At 40.1% G+C, this 24,997-nt stretch overlaps 1 protein-coding gene across 5 annotated transcripts in view; it reads right to left on the bottom strand.

The window, feature by feature from the left end:
• The window catches only part of pard3aa (par-3 family cell polarity regulator alpha, a), a 395,018-nt gene that overhangs the window by 10,836 nt on the left and 359,185 nt on the right, over window positions 1-24,997 (bottom strand). For all 5 annotated transcript variants that reach the window (XR_014534054.1, XM_083544220.1, XM_083544221.1 and 2 more), the window contains one exon: window positions 9,599-9,722. Coding sequence is in view for 4 of the 5 variants with exons in the window: in XM_083544220.1 (XP_083400346.1) it covers window positions 9,599-9,722 (124 nt within the window). In the remaining variant the exon portion in view is untranslated. The remainder of the gene's footprint in view (window positions 1-9,598; window positions 9,723-24,997) is intronic.

The following is a 24,997-nucleotide window of genomic DNA, read 5'->3' as shown; positions in this document are numbered from 1 at the left end:
TCCAGACTGAGGAATGACAGAATAAAAAAAAAGGCTAGGAGAGTAAGAAGAGAAGATAATGTATGTAAGCATGTTTTTAGATTTTAGCCTCTGCAGTACGCAGGCATGGCTTAACTAATATGTAGAGCTGTATTCAGCTGTAAACCCCTCAAATTCTTACCTAATTTCGTCTTGGCCTGTTTCCATTCCCAAAGCTGCTAACGCTCTCCTATCACATGCCAGCTACCAGGAAAGAAGAAGCCTAACAAGTGTTTCCTCCAAAGGAATATCAAGGCAGCCAACCACATTTTCAGACTGTTATTCACCGTCTTACGCATACGTGAGCACACAGATGTGAACAGTTGGCTAGTGTTGCTGTGATTGACAGGGGAGAGAGTATGACACTCCTCCCACCCATGCACCACAGACAATTTAGCTCTCGTGGACCCCTGACCATAGATGGCTGCAGCATCGATTTCTGGATGATGAGGCAACACTTTTCGGTTTCACCACTCGGGAACATAATTGTGTAGTGATTTCTCATACTGAAATTACACACTGAAATTACACACATCAGATTTGAGTGCTGCTTGGAGAGTTCTACGGGATTTGTGCTTTGTGGCTTTGAGTTTCTTCTGATATAGACATAATCCAGCTGTAAATTCATCAAAACTTGTAATTTTAGCTCAGGCGTAGATCAGTATTATGTCCACTGCCACTGTCTAACAGTTTGATGTAAGCAGAATGTCACACTGTTGTGAAATTCATGTTGTATACATTGTAAATACACCAAGCAACAATGAAATTTAGTTTACGGGTAAGATTAATCTTTAATAAAAGTCTGCAAAAGCTTCTTAATCTCAAAGGCATTGCTTATCTTGAGGACAAGTGAACCGTAAGCACGGCAGATGAGTACTTGGTCAGCTTATCCTTCCAACGGCAGGGTGTGGTGTGTGAAGAGGTGGCAGTTTAGTGGTCAAGACATTGGACTTTGCATCCGAAGGTCGTGAGTTCAAAACCGAGCCACATCAAGGTGCCATGCCTCGGCCCCTGAGCAAGGCCCTTAACCCCATAGCTGCTCAGTTGCACGAATGAGATCAAATGTATGTCGCTCTGGGATAAGGGCATCTGCCAAATGCCGTAAATGTAAAAATGTTTTTTTTTTTCCTTTCTATTTAAACAAAACATTGGCAACATTTATATAATGCATACACATTAAGTTACATATATAGTCACAAAAATAATTCGGATTTGTTTAGTCACTATCAGATATTAGAGCTTTTGCAGAACATACAATGGACTAGAAATATCTTCTTTACACACATTCAGTCACACATCTGACTGTGAGTCAATCAAAAAAGTCAAAAGAGCAAAGAGGGAAATGTAAAAAGAGACAGTGGGATAGATTAAAGTGTAATATAGTGTATAAAGTATTGGTCTGGATCTGTCTAAAATGTCCTGGATTAAAAAAAAAACAGTAAAAGACAAAAAAAAATAAAAATAGTAATGTAAGACAGGGTCAAATGAACAAGCGAGAGAATGAGAGGGATGGAAAGAGAGAAAGAGGAATGAATTGTGAGAGAGATAACCCGAGAGAGGAGCAGTGGAAGACCCGACTTGGTGATAACTCCACCCTTAAGCCTTCCCGCAGGCCCCATTTCATCAATTTATTAAGTGTAGCTTGACTCCATTTGCTGTAATGTCCATGCAGCTCTGTATGCAGGGCCTCAGCTCAGTGTAGGACAGCGTTCAGCTCTCGGCTGCCTGTGCGCTACACACAGCAGATTCGCACGTCCTCTCTCTCCAGCTGTCTCAGAATACTAAAAGCCCTCACACTTCACACAAGCCCTTGAATGCAGGAAAAAAAAACACACAGCATTGCTCTTGTGGAATTAAAAGCATGTTGTCCTCAGAGGTTGTAGCAGCTCCCGAGACGTCATGATTAATGCTCTGAGAGTGGCTAAATGTTGGAGCGCAGGGGGTCAGATATTCTGCAGTTCATTACATACTGATGGATAAATGCTTGTTGAGATGAACACATGAACTCATCTCATGAGCTGGATCTAATGCATGTTTTTGATAAATGTACCAAATGGGCCGTATGTTAATCTGGGTATGTTATACGGACAGGATAATAGCTAGCTCAACTTGGTGAGGCTTTTAACATCCGAAACCAGCTTCATTATTCTGTCCTGCATAGCAATATACAAGAAATAATTTATATTAGTGATATGCAGAAAGAAAACACCACATTGTTAAGCAAAACCTTTACAGACTCACTAATGAAAAAACATTAACTAGGGTTTGTGTTTAAGAATCGAATGCTGAATCGACATTAGTAATGGATGCTGTCCTTTTAAACCAAGACGGCATCCATTAGATGCAACATTCAGACTTACAACTGAGCAGGGGAGGGTTAAGGGCCTTGCGCAAGGGCCCAGCAGTGGCAGCTCAGTGGTGGTGGTATTTGCTAGCACATAATCTACATTACATTCATATTTAAAATTTAATTTGTACTGGTTATAAATCCTGAGCTAATTCTGTCAAAAGGATGACATGGATAGGAGCAGACAGGAGGGATTTTTCGGTAGGCGTTCTCGTCACAAACACTGAAATCGTGAAGGTGAAACAAATAAATTACACTAAAGCTGTATGAGGTTATGGAAAACAAGAAAAATACAGGAAACGAGGGTTTATTTCAAAATCAGTAATGATCCCAACCAGCTCTAATGTGAAACTGATACACATATGAACAAGATGTTTTTGGAATTTGACTTCAAGTCAGAAAAAGTGGAGGTATAAATGCTAAACATCCCTCTCCAGAACATTTCTATACGTCCATATATCAGTCTTTACATAGTTACATTAAAGAGCTTGGCAGAAAAATGCTAAAATATGTGTGTATGAAAGCGTGTATTTATCCATCCTTGGGCAAAACACTGATCTCCAAAGGTTAAAGCAGGTAAAGGAGGATTTCAGGAAAAGTTTGTTCTTTATGTTAAACACATGCACCCACAAAAACCTGGACGTAAACTATGAGCCGTGATTGAAGGAAAAACAAAGCAGATCTAATGTCTGAGCTCTGGAACAGGTTTGAGGCCGGCATCTGGCAGCGCAGAGATTCTCCAGTATGATTTACACTTTTTTTTGTGTTCAGATAAAGGAGGTAAAAAAATCAAGCCTTTAGGGTTTGGAGAGGAAAAAAAATAACCTACAAGGCAACTTGAAAAGTGTGTGTGTGTGTGTGTGTGTGTGTGTGTGTGTGTGTGTGTGTGTGTGTGTGTGTGTGTGTGTGTGAGAAATAGAGTATCAAGAATTCAAATACTAGAGCCTCAAGAACATTCAAAGTATGGAAAGCACAAGTGATGAACTATGTAAAGAATAGAACATGACAGGGTGACAGGGTGTGTTGTTACAGGAAAATAATCAGCAGTGAGGGAGTGTGATGTGATCCCACATGTAGATTTATTTTACTACAGAGCTGGGGTGTTTTACTCTTTATTACTATATTCTTTTAGCACAGCAATCACAGCCAATGATTATATCCCAGCCAGTGGCTGTTTCCCCTTAACAGCCTCCCTTCTTTCTCTTATGAGATTAATAAATGGACAGTAATAGGCAGTGGTGGCTCAACAGTTATGGGTTAAAAAGACTTGGGGGTTTGAGTTTTAACATCGCTACACTGCCACTGTTGGGCCCCTGAGCAAGGCTCTTAAACCTCTCTGCTCCAGGGGGGGTGTATCATAGACTGCACTCTGTCCTCTAACATGCTGGGAATTGAGTTTCACTGTGCTGTAATATATATGTGATCAAATAAAGTGCTGCTAATGCGAAAATGTAGCTTGTCATGTCACGTCGAAACTGAACTGAATGTTAACAAAATCGGAGCACTTTCTGTTCGAGTACTTTAACTGACACTGGAGACTCTTTATCTAAATGCAAAATACCATCTACATTCAACTATTACATATACGTTTACATTAGTTTATGTGAAACATTAGCCATTAAAGTTCATAGGCGAGCGCATTGCAGTAATCCCCCCCGCTGTATCGCGGTTTGAATATCGCTCCCCCTGTTGGTTTATCGTGGAATTGCATTTGCCACATAACTAACTAACTAACTAACTAACTAACTAACTAACTAACTAACTATTTAGCTGATTTTCCCCGTCTCTCGCGGATAGCTCGCTAGACAAAAAAAATTATAGGGGATAGTTTTTTATGGAGTTTTCTGTTGAAATAATGACATTTATTAATAAAAATATAAATACTGTATTCTTGCACATGTTTTCTGTGCGTGTTTAAAGCGCATTGGAGGATGATTTAATCAATTTAATCAATATTATCATATCGATTATCTCGGGCGGTTTTGGAACGTACCCACCGCGATAAACGGGGGATTACTGTATTAGAAACCATGCAGCAAGAACTACGCCTGGTATAAAAAACACAAATGGAATCCAAACCAGACACCAATCAGTATCGAACACTCAGCAGTGCTGTGCTGTAAGTGTACATAAGGTGATTATTTTTTTGGTCATGCGGTTGTTATTGGGGTCATGGCCCAAATTTTCATAATTCTCAGGGTGGTACCTGCTGTGTAGACAAAAACTGTTTATTGGCGTGGACATTAAGAACACTTTTTATAAATGATTATTTTCTCTTTGTTGATCATAATGTCATTAGCTATCCTCATGCAGCAGGCAGGGGGACATGGAATGAAGTTAAACATAAAAAAGTGAAAATCTTTAAGGGTGTGGAAATAAGTTGACATAATAGTTATGAAATTCAGGACTCTACACTGAGAAACATGATTGTTCAACAGTGCACATGTTTGTTCTGTTATTTTCTAGGACGATACATGTCAGGAGTTGTGGAGGTCATACTTTCACCGGAGTGATTAACGCTGACTTGGCTCTCACGTTTTGGAGTCTGCATCACCTCATGGCTGCATTTCAAAGGCAATAAATCATCAATGGGGAGGATTTTCATACGCCAAGTGCATTTACAGAGACTTTTTAACTGATTTAGATCGTTCCACAACCTCTGTTCACTTCCCGGGCCTCACACTGTCCTCACGCCAAGTGTTAAGTCCTTAGAGGTCGCTGCTATTACTTTCTGTATTTATTCACTGAACACTTCATCAGAAAGAACAGCATTGCAAGAACAAGTTGCTTAAGAAATGTTGTCCTCTATGGAATTACATAACTATCAGGTTATTTCTAATCCAGCTTCAGTGTGCTGAGAACTTTTTGTCTTTAGTTTTAGAGCTAAAGATTTTATATTAATTTGTGAATCTACTTACTCATGGTCTCTTTTTTTCTTCTTCTTTTGAATGGCGGCGTGTTAACGACAGACTATTATTAAACTGCTCTTTGTTGTTTGGTTTATTTGCTTTCAGATACACTTATGAATCGTCTCCAGCTTGTTACCTTGTTATGACAGTTTTATGACACCATCCTGTCAGGCTTCTGACAGCATGCTTTGACAGTGAAGTGTTAAACTTAGCCCATCTCCTGCATCCTTTTATTTCTCTCTATATTTATGTGTCTCGCTCTTGTTCACTGTATTTTAATACCTTTAGTGGGTCTCCAGATAATACAGACTGCTGTTTAGGCTCTAAATCATTAATACTGTGTGTGGGGGATATTTAGGGCTCTAATTTTGCACTAGATGTAATTTTAAGTACAGTCAGCTCTACAACACACACACACACACACACACCTGTGCGAGCATGTACTGTGTACACACACACTCACGAAGCCCACACACAGATAAACATTATTTGACATGACTGTTTAAAGTTGTAATAACTGTTTGCAACCGACATCAATATTTCACAAAGCCGTTCACATTCCACCAGCTAGAACCAGCCTTTTTTTTTTTTTTTTTTCTTCCCCTTTTTAATACAACAGAGTGATTCTCATCTCAGCACTTCAGCAAGTCACCAGCCTGTTACATAACTGACGGCGCCGAAGCAGTGTACATTACAATCAGAAAAGTTGCTTTACATCCACAAGCTGACTGCCGGAGCCTTGCTGCGATCACTCCGAGTGATGGAATCAAAAGCCTCGCTTCTCATTTCATCACCTGAAACCCATGTTGCACAGAATGAGCCGTCAAAGCCCCAAGCCACTAATAAAGCTGAACTCGGGGGAGAACCTAGATTTTATTACTTAGATTTTATTACTGCTTCATGGATACCTCCAGACTTACACCTACCGAAACTATTGGATGTCTTTAGGGCCAAATCATGTGTGTGTAAATCTAAGTAGTGCAGAAGTACTTCTACTTAGTATTAACATTTTCCTGCTGGACACATTGCAGTGCAGTATGGTACAGTTATAAATCCTGGTAAACGACTGTCATAAAATGGCACCCAAAAAGCAGAAGTGGAGATTGGGTGATTGTGATTAGCAGCTATGTAGCAATAAAGATGCTCAGGAGTCTCAAATATTTTTCTGCTTGTCGACCTCACAGAGCATATTACAGAGCCTGGCCAGGTCTATATAATAATGTCAATAGAATAAATAATGTCAATTCTAGTTTTTGAGCTAGCAGTGGTGTACTACTAGGCATATAAGATAATTCTCTATGTAGTAATAAAGGAAACTTTCTGGGGACCTTGACTTTACATGGTTTATGTGATCACAAAATTGTAATGTTAGTTCAACTTTGACAGAAATTGTCGGACAAACATTACACTACTGTGGAAGGTTTCTGTGCCATACTGTTCTGAGTAGGACAAAAATTAAATTTACGTTGTGGTTGCCTGGAAACCGGAGTGACTAGGCTAAAAAAGTTAGACCCAAACCCAGACATTGGCAGCCAACTTCCTGTTTGTGCAATATAAAAAAAAAGGGACTGGACTGGAGCTTTAGTGTAAGGAGTTATACAGTATTTTGCCTTTCATTTGTTTATGTTCTAAACCATGTTGATTTCAGAAAGCTTTATTGTGCATGACCCTGCCTTGCATTCTGTGATTTACGCCTTTTGCCTATTTTTTTTTATAGGTTTTAGATTCTGTTTTTTTTTTATGTTCTGCTCACACTCAGGATGATTCTTGAAATTTTGTTTTAAATATTTTTTTTTTTTTTTTTAGATAATTCTATTTAACATGATCATTCTGGTTATGACACTGACATTAAGTAAAAGACAGGAGATGGAGCTGGAGGTAGCAGAGCTGAAGATATAAAGATTTTCGTTGGGAGTGACAAGGATGGACAAGATTAGAAATGAGTTTATTAGAGGCACAGCACATGTAGGACGTTTTGGGGACAAAGTGAGAGAGGCCTGATTGAGATAGTTTGGACATGTGCAGAGGAGGGACATGGGGTATTTCAGTAGAAGAATACTGAGGATGGAGCCATCAGGAAGGAGGAAAAGAGGAAGACCAAGGAGGAGGTTTATGGATGTGGTGAGGGAAGACATGCAGGTAGTTGGTGTGAAAGAGGCAGATATAGAGGACAGAGAGGTATGGAGACGGATGATCCGCTGTGGTGACCCCTAATGGGAAAAGCCGAAAGAAGATGATCATGATTCAGGTTATTTATTTGGACCAATTAGTAGTCTGTAGTATTACCAACTCCACCTACATTTCCCTTTTAGATGTTTATGCCAAGAAATCTCACCAGATTTTGCATGTGTACTTGTCATTTGGAAAAGAAAACAACATCACAATGGAGAATCTGTTATTTTAGCATAACCTGATGTAGTGCCACTATTTGTCAGATGAATAACTTTTACTCCAGTCCATCCATCCAGCAATGAAAGCAGACAGACACTAGCTCATTCCTCTGGAAAATACAGGGTTCGCCCCTAACCTGCTACTAGGATTGAATCTGATGGAACGAACATGACTAGGAATATACGAAGGTACGATATTTAAGACATAATAAAAAAAAATTACGCTCAACTGTTGTGAACGCTTTTATTATCTGTCACTGATGTGATGAGAGGAAATTCGTTTCGAGCTGCTCCACGTGTTCTAGATAAATACGGCAATTTTGGTGCTGAAGATTGAAAAAATAAATGATTAAGCCTATGCGTTTTTTTTCTCCATCAGCAAAAGCCTCCCTGAGAAACTCTGCATGGAAGAGACACCTCTGAAATAATCCGTCCCTGTTGAACCATTTAGGAATTCAAGTCTATGAAGGAGCATGTGTCCAAGGGGTCAGTGAGCTGACCCCTAATTTAGGAAATAGTTCTATCCCTCAAGGTAATTAGGCTGTCATCTCTTCAAATCCCCATGTGCCTCGAACAGGAAGCTACAGGACAGATTTCCATGTCCGATTCAAGCCATTACAGCGCAAAAGATACACAGCTACATGACCTCTGATCCCTGGCTCGGTGTTCCCAGCCTCTTGAGTAGTGGATATTGTTTTAGCTTGGAGATAACATTTAAATAATGTCTAACCTCTAACCCTACATAGAAATGAGGCTTGTGAAACAGGGGTTTAGTGTTAAAAGATCCACCCATGAGTGTTGGACTGATGAATAAATGGGGTTTCTGGAGATTTGTAAATACACTGAAAATTGATTTCTGTAGACAAGTCTGGGGGTGTCACTGCTCCCCTCGTCCAAGTCTCCAGAGTCATGGTTCTTAAACTAGGTTTTTGCTATACAGAATGGAAAATAAATGCATTAGGTACTGCTGAGGTGCAACGTGACTGTACAGTGAGGTGTTTATTAGCTGAATGTGCAATGTCAGCAAACAATGAACAAGCCATGTCATGTCTGTAATCATAGGTGTACGACACAGTTATTCCCAAAACACCTAATCAGACCAAAACTAAATGTACAAGATGATGTGTGTGCATGTCCTACTTACACCTATGGCGGCAGCCTGGGAACTTACCATTACTTCCTCTTATCTCATAGTGGCTTTCCATTTATTTAAAAATGCCATGCGTTTTATCCATTTATAGTTGCATGAACAGCATTGTCTTTGCACATGCATATTACACAATACCAAATTCGAACCTAATCTGCACGTTAATGCTGGCATAAAATGGGTTGCTGGTATAACGTATGATTTAGTAAGACCATTGTCTGGGTTCTTTTTTCTCTTTTAAATGGAATGAGATTAAAAACAGTTCAGCTTGTTATGTTTTACCAAGAAATGGCAACGCTCTCCATACTGTAGTGTTTTTTTCCCCCCATATTCCCTAATTATAAACACAGAAAACATCACCACATCGATAATTACACGTCTTTTTAATCTACTTATGTGCAGCCTCCTCCATACAAGTCCCTGTTTCTACAGGAATGATTATGCATTGCAACAAAAGCGCATTGCTACATACCTGTAATTTGCTTGAATACTGTCAAAGCCTTTGTTTTAGAAAATTAATCACTCTGACCAGTCAGCTTTGAAAACTCAGCATCAACTCTGGTATAATAGTCTAATAGTTAATATCTAACCCACTGATATTTATATCTAATATTTCATATTATAATAATATTTAAAAATATAATATTTAAGGCTACTATTTGATCTGAAAAAAAAAAGGGCTGTACCCAGATACAGTTAGTGTGCCAGATATGCCCTATGCACTAAAACAGTGTGAATGGATTAATGTACAGTCAGGAATCGGTGAGAATAAGTAAGTCTTTCTTACCCATGGCTGCTGTTGGAGGCTGTAAGTACGGGGTCGGTCATCAGGCTCCTCCTCCTGCTTGGCCTGCTGGAACTCCTGCCTCAGCCGTTGTATCCGGTCATGGTTGCTAGGCGCCAGTCTGTTGCTAGGGGAGAAGAAAGAGGGAAAGAATTAAAGACGGTCGTACATCCTCATTTGTGCATGCCCTAATGTCATCGGCTGCACAGATTTTAAGTTGAGTGGAGTAAGGTGCAGGCAGGCCAATCAATAAGTAGAGTAGCTTGCAGAAACAATAAACGAGATTATCTACTCCTTGCTTTGCCTCCTTTACCCTGGTGTATTAAAGCAGCACTAAACAGACTCGCCAGCCATCTGATTATTAGATCGTTTTGCTTACAGGGCACACATCATCATGTTACATACAATATAAATCTCTGTAGTGGATCACCTCTCTGTGGATCTTGAACGGGAGCATAAGGAAACGAATGCAAAAGGCAGATAATGTACAGTTTGCTGTGGTTCATCAATAATAAGAAGATGGAAGGAGTGTGTGTAAATGCTAGTCTATACTAATTACAGTGTCACTGCACATATGAACAAACCCCATACAATAATCTGTAGAAGACATTCGTTTAAAAAAATGCAGGCATGATCATAAGTCTTCTGTTCAAATCAATATCGCTGCCATTCCTGACAGCATTTCCAGGATCTCAGGGAAGAGACAGTCAATGCATACTCCGAGTTCTTTATGTCCTCCGAGGGCAGAGAAGTAGACAAAATATCTCATTGAAGGAGTCCCCAGTGAGCCATGTCCAGTGATACATGTGGCCCTTAAAGCTGCCTTTAGCAGGCACAAGCCCATCTCATCTTCCTGGAGCGCTCTAGCAACTCATTTGCATCCCTTTCATTCAGGGCTGCAAGAGTGCCCGTCAGTACGGATCAATGCAGTTGCCTCTGTTAATCAAGCAATGTTTTTTATATGTACACAGGCCATGATGGACAATACTCTCATGATGATAGGGCAGTCAGTAAGATAAATTCAGATTTATACAGAAAGAGCGATGGAAAGCACAAAAAAAAAGAAAGCAGGCCATGTAGAACTGGTGAGAAGAATTTTCCTGCCATGGAACGGGTCCAAATGTCGTGGAAGTGCCATTGCAAATCAATACGAAGTTCCTCTGATTGATCAAGCTTATCCTATGATGAAATATCACCACTCTGATAAGTAAGAGTGGTGTCTTCATGGATGCTTGGATCTACAGGGCAAAAGCGCTCACTGAACGGTTTGATGAGGATAAAAATGATATAATAATCTATTGCCATGGCCTTCAAACTCACCAGATATGAAGACCTATGAAAGATCTGTGTTCTATCCCTCCAGTGCAGTTACAGAGACTTGTAAGTTTGGGGTGAAAATCACAAAGGCACTCAGTATGTCACTTTACACCAATTTTGAGAGAGAAAGAAATACACAGAAAGTGCTTAGCTTTCTGATGAGATTTTGAAGAGTGACAGGACAAGGGACAGATGAGGATGTGGCCTGGTCACAGGGCTGCCATCACCGCTGCTGCATCATTTAAATGTCCAAGTGTTCTGTGCCTAAATGTGCCCATAATTGTAGACTGCAGTTAGAAGCGGACCACTGATGATAATGGTCGCTCACACATGCTTGCCAATCAGGCTTCATTAAAACGCAACTAAATCACCGCCCATAAAGGACCAATGGACCTGAATGAGAACGGCAGAGACATCATGGTGGAACATCCCAGTTCTGTTGTTCTAGGAGGCCATTAAAATCAATTGTATTATCCATAGCCCATTTAATTCCCCATTCCTATATGCATATGTAGTCTTGGAAGAGCTCAAAGGCCGTTACGTTCATTTGTGAGGCAGTAGAAGTGAAGCTCTATAAATGAAATGGGTCATTAGTTTCAATGGTGTGGGCTTTTGTGTCTAACCCAGGCCATTTTGGATGAATGAATGTCTGTATGACTTCTTCCTAATAATAAAGATTTATTTTAACCACTAATGCTTGGCATAGTAACCAAATTACCTTCTTCTTTTACTAATCCTGAATAAAACAAACATGTCACCAGCAAATAATCTTTGCTTCATTTCCCCCAAATACATTTCAGAGACTGCACATAGATTAAACAGGTATGAAATGAATCCTTCAGCATAGTCACAGATACTGAGGGACATTTCATTTGTACTTTCAGGAGAAAATGTAATTAATTTGAATGTGACTTACTGGGATGATACCCAGTACAAACTCTGACCATTAAAGCGATGGCAGTGAGGAAATAACAGGAAAGAAAAAAGCTTCATATCTGGAAATGAAGGAGCTGTGATTGGCTGAGGTGCAAATAACTCAAAACCTAAAGTGAACCAGAAAAAAAGATGGCTATAAAATTTAACCATAAAGAGGCTTTTGTTAAATTTGACCATAATCTGAATATACCAACTGTCAATCTGACCACACTACATGCTGTGCCATTTAAATCCTGCCATTTAATGTCATTCGAACTAGAATGTTCCTTTTCTATGAGAATCAAGCATCTTATCATCTGTAAAAGTCAAAATGTAGGCCAAGGCACAAAAGGGGAAAAGGTCTCAATTTGCTAATGGATGTTTTTGCCACTAAATTGACAGATTGGATCGAGAGGTTGTTGGCGTCTTGGTAGATCCGTTCATTTGTTGCCATTTGCGGACCTGCGTCAGCTGCGTCTTTTCTAAAAAGCAATGAATTCCTGTGAAAAATAAGCAACAAATCACTCGGTCATTACCACGCATCTGCGAGGGGGGAATTAATTTGGCCATTAGCTCTCGTAACAACGTGTGATTACACATTTCTGTCGGTGGCATCGTGCCTGGTGTCCACGCTCGCAGCGAGAGAAAAAATGTTAACAAGGTTTGATCGGCGCAGAGTAAATGAACAACAAACAAGGCCTGTGAAGAGGAAATGAGTGAGAGAGTGGGAGGATTCAGAGGACAACAGTCCCAGCTTTTGTTCATGTCAACCTGATTTTGCACTAGGAGCCTTGATGGTGTTTGAAGCTAAGGGGATTGATGTGAGGTGCTGGTGCTGGAATCATCAAAGAGCCATTTAATTGGATTAAAGCTGAAGGTTTTCCAGGAAAGGGAGGTATAGACTCAACTGACACACCTCCATAATTTTACCGACATGCCAGTCTAGTCTGTGCTTTATGAATCCTCCTGTCCATCCATTAGCAGATAGACAAGGAAGATTCAGAAAGGTGCCATTATCTTAATCCTCCTGCCCTGCAGCAGCCATCTCTTCTCAAACCACTGGCTCCAAAACAAACAGCAAAGAGGCAGTGGTTAATGCTTCTTTTTGACCCTGGAAAGGTCAAACTGTCCATAAGCCACTGAGAATGGAAGGCTGCTGACCACCTGAGCTCAGAGATGAGCACAGTCATGGGGACTATAAACCAGTCACAGCTGGTATCCACACTGACTCTCAAAAGACCTTCAGCAGCTCATATTCATTTATTTGAAATTGAAAAGCAGTCTTTTACAACCTTCTAGTATACGAGCTCTTGTATAAGCAGCAAGAAGCACAAAGAGCTGACAAGACCATCAACTAATTAAAATTTGAAAATGATACTAAGGATTTGAAGAAATAGAAAATGCGCTGGATCAAGGGGCTCGTCTTCATGGGTGGGGTCGGGGACTAAAGAGAGGGGATAAAAGCAGTTCAAAGAACTTGGTGCTATCTGATGTGCTGGAGGGAATTCATTTTCAACCCCATCCACCGCAGTGCGGTTCAAAGACGGATGCCTTTTTCTTTAAACAGGAAAAAGCGCTTTTTTAAACTTCTCAAAAACAGTTTATATACTGCTTAAGTGTATAATCTCATCTGAATGCACGACTTCACTTTTCTACACACGCAGAATGATTTACAATCCCAATATCTGGTTTCAACCCAGAAGAGCATGCGTTCCTGAGGCTGGTACCTTCATCATGTCAAGAGGTTTCTTCCTAGACATTGCCACCACTGGCATTGGTAAAGTTTGAATAAAATCGCTACACAAACAAAATTTAATCAAGCTTTAAAAAAAAAACCTGAAAAAATAAACAAAAGCATATTCACAATTTAGTATAAGAACTCCAATGATCAGAGAAGAAAAACAGTGCCAAGAGGCAGTAGGAGTCGTACCAGCCTCTCCACAGCCCTCATACATAAACCAGATGGATCCTCCCATCTGGCTGACCGATACTATGAATACCTCAACATCATGACACAAGATCAGTCTTTTTGATCATGAAATATCAGGTGTCTCCCAGATTAGAAATACCTTCGGGAATACATCAACATCAGCGAACAGACCAGGTAAACAAAAGCTCACAGAGGCTGGCAGCAATTTGCATCAATAAAACGTAGGCAATTAGAACAAATGCAGTCATCCTCGCCGTTCCCTCTGCTCTGGACATCGGCACCGGAGGAGGAAAATGAGCGAGGGCTGGGGGGAAAAAAACCTCGGACAGCTCTGCCTGTTTATGCATTGGATTAAAAGGTCAAATCACATGAAAGCTGAAACCAGAATAGAGGCTGCACGACTGTGCTGTGTAAGAGACCGACACGCTTTTCCGTGTAGGAACCCTCTGTTTTTTATCCCGGCTTCTGATGTTTAAATGCAGCCCGGGCGCTAAAACAGGCTGACAGTAAGGCAATTAAAGGCGGAGGGTGATAAAACATCCATATGCCACAGCATTTAACGAGCCAACAGGTTCATTCTCCCAGCACAATGAGAATCACTCAATATCTGTCTTGTGCTCACTGACTGAAAGGTCAGTTTACAATTGCTTGTACCCCTCCCCTTTTCCATTCATTCTCTCTCTATTTCTGTCTCCCACCATCCTTTTTCCTTCTCCCTCTACCACCCTGTTCTTTCTCTATCTTGTCTTCCCGAATAACACCTCTTGTCTGTTTACTTCCTAGGCCTCCGAAAGCAATTTCGCCTGCGACGGAATGTTATTGTGGCAGATTAAATGCTGCGAAATCTTGTGTGACACTCACTTGCTCTCGCACATACTGTAGGAAAACAGATGTGGCAGCACACTGATAATGTCGTACTGAGAAGGCCCTCATCATCAGAGGAAACAATAGAGGCATGAACTCGCCGAATACCCGAGATGGAAAGAGACTGTTATTATAGACTCTGCACACAGGGCTTGCTGATGGAAGAATTTCACAGAAGTGAGCTTAAGAAATTGGAAACTAACACCAAAACTGTTACTTCTAGTGCTATTGGATGCATGAGCTGCGTGTAGCCGGGACATGATTAGCTCTGTGATGTAGATTTGATTAGACAGGTGTAGGAAATTTTTTTGAAGGACAATTTCATGGTAAGTGAATAGAGCTGTGATGCATCTCAGCCTTGCAAAGCGTTAAACAGATGAAATCCCAGGACGCCCATCAATACGGCCATTTCAGATATAAAATGCTCGTTTTTTTCCTGCTCGTGGAGGTGGATAATAGAGGAAAAGATACTACAGGTGAACAGGTGAGAAATCCAGAGAGCTGGACGGAATCGAGGACTAAACCGCTTCTGCATCACTCTCTTTACCCCAGCACTATTTAGTGTGGGTGATTAGGAAAGTGTTATATAATGTAAAAACAAACCCCCCCCATGTTAAATCTGTAATTACCACACAAGCAGCTAAAACAATTAATTCAGATATTTACACAGCAGGTAGTTAAGCCAAATCAATATCAATAGCTTTATTGTTTTCTAAAAATCATTCATTGCTGCAATTTTATTATTATTTTTTTTTTACTATCAGATCAAAATTCCATCATCTCTTGCTCATCATGTCCTCTAAAGCTACATAGGGAGGGTGAGGTGAAGCCTTGCCGGGTCTACAGCCACATTGCATCAACTCAAAAGCTTAAGTCATATTAATTCGACACCCTGCAGACTTTCATTTTCCATCGAAGCCTGTTATATTTGCAGGATAGCAGCGAGTCTCTCTCTTATACATGAACACACACACGCAGCACGATTAAATCTAAATTACTCCTGGTCATTTTCAGAGACCCAGATAAAACCAGTTCATGATAAGGTTTGCTCTTTTTTCTCTTATCGTCACAGGAAATCAACACGCATTCACCACTCTGCTGAAGTTGGGACTCAATCAGACTTGACAAAGAGTCTGTTTGACCTCACACCACTATTCTGTAAGACTTTACATCTTTCAATATATAAATATATACATATTTATGGACTGACATGATTGGTTATCTATAATTCTGGTGTAATTTTTTCCCTCCTCGGTTGTGTCTGTCTGTCTTACTGTATCTGTCGATCTAGATCCTTCTGCTTATCTGTTCCTCCCGCCTCAGTTTTAGCTCTTCTCTTTTAGGACCGATGGCCATGAGCCATAAAAGTCTTGTTTTTGTATTGAGTGAGTGACAGCTGCAACTCAGACAACAGAGGGCTGATAATCCGCCTGGTTTACTGTTCCCTGAATTCATTCATGGCTCATGTGACTGATGCCCCGCTGTGCCCTTTCCAACCCTAGCCAAGTGCCCACTCTCCCATAGATGCTCACTAATAAGCCACCCTGCTGGGGATGAAAGACAGGTTTTTGTTTCTCTCGTTCTGTTCCATCTTCCGTCACCATGGCCTCTGGCACCCTGTTCACAGACCCGTGAGGCGTGACAAAAGGAGCAGGGGGCACGATTAGGAAGCCCACGGTCTCCTGGGTAAGAGTGAGGGTGCTTCAGGAGTTAGGGAGGGAGCTCCTCTAGAGCATCTTGACCCATTCTATTCTCACAAACACACAGGCGTGGAAACACAGACACACTCAGACATGCCTCCCTCTCTTTGTAGGAGCTCTTGTGGAGAATAAGGAGGAGAGAGGATAATAAAGGCTGTGGAACATGAAGCCTCTCTAACCTCTTGAATACAGACAGGAGCGAATGCAAAAGCACACTTCCATCGCTCTGCAGAGCCTCCTGAGACCACTAACTATTCATCCTGGTGTCTACATCACACCCCTGACCATCAGTCTCTTACTCACTCTCTCTCTAAATTTCTTTCCATTTGGACTAAGAGATCCTCCTTTTACCTCTCTCTCTCTCTCTTAGTCATCCCTCCTTTTCTCATACCAGCTCTTTGTCTTGCTAAGAAGTGTGAATAAATCCCACAGCTGTTTCTTCTCCCTGTATCAAAGAATCCACACATCTTTTTTGTCTTACCAATAATCTTCCACAGCTTGCCTGTGGTATTCTCATGCACACTTACAGGAGGAAGTTTTCCCAGGTAGTTTGAATGATTAATTATTCCCAGAAAATATTAGCTGATGCCATGGTTCTAATAAGCATCCTACGGTTAAAATAAAACAACGTTCACATGGACACAAGGAGAAAATTACCACAGAATCACATGAAGCAAATGGTGAAAAGGAAAAACTACAGAATTAATTTTTTTTCTTTTCTTTCTAATGAACAAGCCAAGCTAGTGCAAATATTTTCTATTTCCGCCAGCACTTCAATATATTTACAACTGAGGAATAAATCAATCCACAGTGCAAAATCGACTTTTACAGTATTCCTAGTGTTAAATTATGAGAAAGCAAATAAAAAATAGCGTCATACAAAAATATCTACAGCATTTTTGAAAAGAAAAAAAAAAAGTCTAGAGTCAGCTATTCCAGTAAACGGCAATAATGCAAAGCTCATCTTAGTCTTGGATTAATTATTAAACCTTTGCACTCCATCTCCCCCCCTCCCACGCTAATGTTGTGTATTTATTGCCTGGGAGATTAAGGGGCTGCACTCTTTCATACACAGTGCTTGGCTGCTGTCCATGAAGATGCAATGGGATGTACGCTAAAGCACAACTAACTCATGCTGATGGATCCAAGCACACAGCTTCAGGGAAAACTCCGTGAATAACTGTAGAAAACTTAAGTCATTCTCCTAAATCAAATTAAGACTGTACTGCCTTTGAAGTTTTGCTGTCCAACAAAACATTGCTCTCCCTCTTTCCCTCTAAAAACATGCTAAATAGGAGTAAAGCCATTAGCTGAGATTCTACTAGAAATACAAAAGCAGCGTTCATCCTTGCAGTCTGTTCAGTTGGACATGGTCTTGGTTATGAACAGGGTTTCAGCAGGTTTTACAGTCAAATGTAGGACTTTTTAAGACCAATAGGAATTAAATTTAAGACGCAAAAACGCACACACACACACTAATAGAATCTTAAATTCTTTTAAGCTGCTTTACAACGATGTCCATTGTGAAAAGCGCTCTAAAAATAAAAGGACTTGGCTACGTTGTTAGCTACTGGTCTTAACCAAGCCCTAAATACGTTTTTTTAAGACAAACATTGCTAAACTTGAACTTTCCACAGCTGAAAAATAAAATACATTTTACGTCTGTGGTACAGTCCAAAAGAGATTCGATCCAATAACAGAAAACCAGAAAATAACTGATTGACTGGTGCATGTTGGTCTCATTTGTAGTCGTAATACAGCAAATTATATTAGCGACTAGCGAAAGAAAGAACTACAACACCACAAAAGTGCTGTGGGAGCATTTTAATGAGCATTAGAGTTCAAATTAAGACCTGTTAAAAAATTATTTAAGACCTAGAACAGCAAATATAAGACTTTTTAAGCCCTAAAATTTTAATTTTAGACTTTTAGACCCTGTGGAAAACCTGTATAAAACATGTAAAAAAAAAAAATAAATAAAATAACATTGTGTGATGTCAAAAGAAAAGAGCTGACGTTTACAAACCTAGAACAAGAAGTTTCCTCATCATATCATTGATTGAGGTTGTCTAAATGCTTTGGGGAAAAATTTATTTTTTAAATCTTCATAATTAGCCTTAAATTGTGCAGATTTAATATATTAGAACATTTTGAATGTCATAGCCGCTGTTACAGAATATGAGACACCAGTCAGAACCAGGATCTCAGCATTGCTGTGGTATGAGCTAAGACATCAGGACAAGCCGGGCAAAAAAAAAAAAAGTGGCACAACACACAGTGAAAACTTTCTCTGGGGCCAAGTTCAGTCAATTACAAGCTCATTATTTACTGCTGGGAGGTGAGAGCTGGACTGGCCTGACTGACAGCGACAGCCTCCACAAAGAAAGAGGGCAGGCTTGAAGCGAAGTCACATTAATCCTCCCTCATTGATTAGCAGCCGCTTGCAACCCGAGTGTAAGGGAGAAGAAAAACAACAGTAGCAGTGATGTTTAATATATTCAAGAAAGACATAGAGGATTATCTGGAGGTCACCTCTGTTTTTTTGCAGGGCAGGAAAGAGGACAAAGATGCGGTCAAAGTGTGAATATTCGCTTGCCATCCAGAAGGCATGTAACGGCGAAATGTAAACTGTGGCTGGAATTAGCATAATTAGCATGGCTATGAAATGAATTCCAAGCGTGTAGGAATTTAGGCTTGAGGCTTGAGAGTGTATGATTACAGAAATGCATCATTAAAGGTAGAGGTCAGATATTTTTACTCCTCGGATCGTCGGAGCAGTCAATAAAACAGCTGCGGAAAAACTCTGGTCTCTTTAGTGTCCCAGGAGGAATAAAAACAGACAAAGCCATACTACCAATCATGAAAGAGTTTGACGTATTTACATTACATTTATGGCATTTAAGAGACACCCTTATCCAGTGGATCCTTATCCAAAATACTCTGAGAGGAATTAGAGCACACTTTGTTTTTGTTTTTAAACAGGAAAAAGTGCTAGTTTTAGTGTTTCAGCAAGAAACACATGCTTAAATTGTTAAAATCAGAAATACATATGAATTGGTATGAGAGAGTGGATTTTGTTTTGTAGAAACATACATGACGTTGGCTTGTGGGTGTGGTTAAAATAAGAACTGTACTACTTTTTTTTTTTCCAATATTAGAACATCCAGCATTTCCCAAAAAATATGTGACTGTACTTTTAAGCCCCCCACCACCGCATCACTGGTGAGAAGTGGATGGGGGGAGACATTTCCAGAAGATCAGAGCAGCAGCTTTGGAATATGGCGATGAATGCAGACTTAAAGAAGCCAGTAAGTTTGTGTGCGAGAGCAAAAAGCCAAGATACCATGCCCAAAAGAGTAACTAGAAAAGAACATGTGCCAAGTCTGTGCCAATTAAACACCAGGTAAATGAGGAAAAAAAACTGGGTTAATGGCTTTACTGAGCCTTGAATGGCATGACAGAAAAGAGCAAAGAAGGATGAGCATAGCATCGTAACATCAGCCACACTGACTATAAAGATTGCAGCATATAAGGCAGATCGCTTCTCAATGTCCCATCTGTATTGTCCCTATATTAAATAACCTCTTTTTGTCCAACACACACAAGCACACAGTAAGTGATGACAGCCCCGGCAATGCTTCTGGTCGAGAGCAGGCGACATGGTGCTTTAACCACATCAGCCTCCAGCTGTTCCTATGAAGCTCATCAAAATTCCACCTGACTCACACCGAAGAGTCTCTAATATGCTGAACACCGCCAGACGAACACACTTGCTCTCAGAGGAACATGATCCAGGCAGACGCAAAACTAAATGAAAAACCATAAAACCCTTACAAAGAAAATAAGAGTACAAAACAGAGACTAGATTTGTTCTACTGAGAGACGGCGCCGTATAAGAGGCCTATGTGTATGTGGGGATAAACACACACACACACACACACACACACACACACACACACACACACACACTAAGTTCTCACTTTCTCATCTCAAGTGGCAATATTTCACTATCACTGAAAGCATGAATGAGCTTTAGATGTAGATTTACGCCTGCCCGACACCCGTCGAGCGACACCAGGGACCAGATGAAAGGTCATATTTCATCTCCTCTGACACACACAATAATCAGACTCCAGTTAGCAATTATGCTGCACTTAATGCAAATAGATGGGCACGGGAATCAGCATATGAATGGAAAGAGTGGGGCACGCTGCTCGCACTCGCTCATTACACACACAGTTGACCTCGCACACACTCCCCACACAGGCCTTCCAGGCCTCCCCCAATGATGAAGAGGCAGAGTTTGGGCAGATGTTTGGAGATGTGGGCATGCCACGCTTCTGCCAACAATCACCACCCACATGACATCTGCTGCATGATTCAGGTGAGATGAGAGGAGAAATCTGTTGAAGCGATTCCGCACCCTGGGTGTCCTCAGACAGGTTTACATTACAGAGCTGTACGAAAAGTGGATTATAGAGTTACAGTGAGCGGTAATTAATAATCTGTACAAATAAATAAAAATTAAATAAACACAAAAACACATGGTTTAATAAATTCTAGGGAATGATAACAGAGACAACGACTTCTACAGGTAACCAACCTTCTGAACACTGTTTATATCTATAGAATTTTTATATCTGGGTTTTTTTTTTGTTTTTTTTAGCAATTTTTATGTTCTGTGAGCCAAGATGGATTGAAGCCAAAAAATAAAACAAAAAAAAAAAAGAAAGAAAGAAAGAAAGGAAAAAACACAAGATATTTCTGGCTGTAAAATTATTAATGACCCAAAAGTGAATTAATTATCGGTGAATTTTACATACTGCATAGCTGCGTATTAAACGTACTACACACAGTATGCCATCTCAAACACAGGCACTGCTAGCAGAAGGCAGGGTAAATGTGTGTGGGCTTTATACCTCTGCCTTATGTAAAGTTTGACGATAGAATATGACATTATGTGTGCATGTGAAAACAGAAAAAGCACCCATGTGCGTACCAAGATGTTAGCGCTGACTCAGCTATGACTATACGACTCGGGGTCGGTGGCGTGCTACGGTTTGTGTGTGCTTAAAGAAATCTGACTCATACATGTATTTATGATTGTGGCTGTATTTGGAAAGTGTGAATCTGTATATTTACAATACACAGGATGTGCATGTGTCTGTTTTTGCCTTTCCTAGACATTACTGATTTAGGAGCAGGAATCCTCTTCAGGGACTTGGCTAAAAGGAAGGCAAGAGTTCAGGGATCATGACCTTTTATAATGGCCACACATTTGGTTGAACAAAAAGCCCTGGCCTTAGGCATCATTTCAATTACATTATCAATGTTGGGTCAAAATCAATGGGTGGGTCAGCGAGCTGGCGTATGGAGACAGATGGGAAAACAAAAGGGAACCTAAAAAGCCTCATTTCACAGAAAGAGCCTAGCAGAGATGATCAGCTCGGTTCATGGCTAATACTTATTGACCCGTAATTTACCTTCCCAACTCTGCCTGCTGCTTTGCCAAGCAAAAATGTCTGCTTCTATAACAAGGAAATGACTGAATTATGAATGGTGGCTTATTAATGTCTGTTCTGATTTAGACCGTATGACTCAGCACTTAAGTGCCCTGGACTGACAAGTGAGGAGCCTGAAGAGGGATAACAACAGAGACAGAGTGAATGAGAGACGTCATATTGAACGTTGTCGTACGTTCATATTAATATCATTTCTATAAAGCCTGGCCTAGCATGTCTGATGTCACACACATGAACTATAGTGGCACGTGCTCTCTTTTCTAATGAAGAGAAAGGTAGGAAATGCACAATGCTGTTTAGAGCACAATAATGCATGTAGAAGTCGTATGTAGGGTTAATTTCTGACCACATCAATCACCCATACCACCATGCAATCTATCAATCTTACAAAAAGTGCTGTGCACAGACTCCATCTGCAGGATTATATTTCTAAAAAGAAGCACAAACAATGCAATGAATGCACCAGCACTACCTGACAATTCGCAAAATACAGTAGTGGCTCACTTCTATCAATGCACACAGAGTAACACTGTATAACAGATGCTGGACTGTTCTCATATGATAGACTTCTTTTAGAAATCTGTTTTGGGTTTTTGGAAAACCCTTTTTGTTACCTGGAAAGTATTTGACATGTTTTACAAATTAGAGCATACTAAATGCACTGTGACAAATTAGGAGCCTGATCATTCCACCTCCTCACCAGAATCCATCATTTCAGAAAACCTAACCAATCTGCCAAGAGAAAAGCAATGCTAAAAGCAATGTTCAGTAACGCTCGCTCTCAAACAAGTGTTCGCTCAATGAGAGACAACAGAATGGCTTCCTGCCAGCATCAATTGCTCCATATGGATGAGCACATTATAAGCTGAATCGAGAGTAAAAAAACTCCCTATACATGTTTATCGTTAGCACACAGCCATTTCTGTAGAAGGCCAGCGATTAGAGGAAACATTGCTTTGGGAGAACAAGATCACATGGCCTTTCCTCAGGCCATTCAGCATTAGTTCTAAAGAAGGATGAAAAGCTGTGAGAGAGACAGTTCCCTGCCTGCCCCAGACAGCAAGAGGAAAATTAGGTCAAATTGTGACACTGAAGGAGAGACAACGTGTAAAAAGAAAAAAAAAGAAGAAGAAAGAAATAGAAAAAAATAAAATAATAAATAAATAAAAAAACAAGAAAAATAGAATCCTAATAACTTATAGTGAAGAAACCGGGTCCATCGCTCAAACAGCAATTTAAAATATCATTAACATATACATTTTAATGACATTTTAAACACAAATCTATTGTATATGGTGTATTTTGCAACACACTGAACTTTGAAACAAATTTGTTCTTTGGCCATATGCACAACAGCACTGGCATCGGCTAATGAAAAGGCAATCATTTATTCTTTCAATCTTCAGTAACTACTATTAGATGGAGTCCATTTTAATCTTGGGAACGCAGAGATCTCAAATGCAGGTTTTTACTGATATGGACAACATTCTATATTAATTATATGACCTTACTAAAATAAGGAAAGCGGTGGCAGTCATAACACAGGATTAGCTAAATTAATGTCTGATAAGATATTTAGAAGATCTAGTGATAGCTTTGAAGCAGAATGAGAGCTGATATTTCCCTTCGCTAACACTTCCCTGTTCACGCAATGATATCTTTAGCCATTAAGGCTGAGTCATAATTAAATTAATAACTAGACCAAAATGGAGGCACATCTGGTCCCAGCCCTGGTCCTGGTGATGTGAATTGGAATGACTGTGGTTTTAGTTTATGGTTCTACTTCTGTTTTCCAATGCCCTTGGAACTATTAAGGAGGAACTGATGTCAGTTATTGAGAATGTGGCTAACTGGTAAAACATTCTTCAGGCACAAGTGTTTCCTGTGTGTCACTGCTAGACGTAACCACGGATCACATGTAATCGTTTCGCTGTTGGAATTACAATTAAATTATTATTTGAATGGTTTATACTGTGAAGTGGAAAAGCTAAACATGCAGACTTTAACTTTCATCTTTGATCATTTTTGGACATTCGAGTTCTTCTGAAACATATGAAAGACAGAAAGAGTGAGACAAAAAAGTAACAATAAAGCATTATTCCACCTCTTGATTGAACTTATTTTATTAAGTATCTACACTCTGATTCAATGCTTCTGTACCCTGATAAAGTTCCATACTACTGTTCAAGTGTTCAGTATCGATAGGAAGATCGGATCATTTTAGTGACTTGGTTCTTTGAATTTCGTTCATCAAAATAAATTAATTTCTTTTTTTTCTTTTTTTAGTTCATTGCATTCATTTCATTCCTTTGATCAGAGATTAAATAATATGTCACATTTTTAATAAGCAGATCCCCCAACATACACAAACTTTGAGTGATGAAATAAAAATGTGACAATGCAGCTAAGGACAAATTATGATAAACATAATGAGTAGCTCACCTCTCATATCTTCTGGTCTGTGTCATTAGTTCTTGTGTCATGTGACTCATAGCGTCTATGGAAGTTACGTGACAAAAGAACAAATGGTTCGGACTAGCGACGTCAAAAAGTAAACTACTTCATTCTGTTGCCTGGACCTGCAGAGATTTCGCGATTGCTTTGCTCATGCGCGACCGATAGAAAATAAACGAATCACTGTTTGAGACTAGTCACATGAAAGACAGTGTTCAGATAGCTAGCAAAATAGTTAAACACCCTGCTCACATTCAGGCCACATACTTTGCCCATATCTCTGTCTCATTTGCTTCAAACTAATTTGTCCATGTTACTCACACTATGTCGAGTTATATAACATTCAAACACTCAAAAAGCCAAATCCACCCACACACACACACACAGCTAGCTATCACAGCTCTTTAGCTTGAGCTCTGTTTACAAGTTTTAAGGCCATGGCTCACTAGTCGTACTGGAATAAGCATTTGGGGAGCTGAATGAGGACAGAAAGAACCTAATGTGTCTTTTATTGTCTGGATGAAATATTCATGCTTGCTAAAACGGCTCGACTTGGCAGCGGTGACCAGACCTCACTTACAGACAATAAACCATGACAGTGAGTGTGATGGCCACAACGACAGGGTAGAGAAAGGAGCTCATTCGACTTTTGACCTCCTTCCACTTACCCAGCCCAGAAACTGGGGAGGATTAACACACC

This window comes from Silurus aristotelis, assembly GCF_946808225.1.
Source record: "Silurus aristotelis genome assembly, chromosome: 1".
In the NCBI taxonomy this organism is placed as follows: domain Eukaryota; kingdom Metazoa; phylum Chordata; class Actinopteri; order Siluriformes; family Siluridae; genus Silurus; species Silurus aristotelis.
This window is presented reverse-complemented; position numbering and strand designations above follow the sequence as displayed.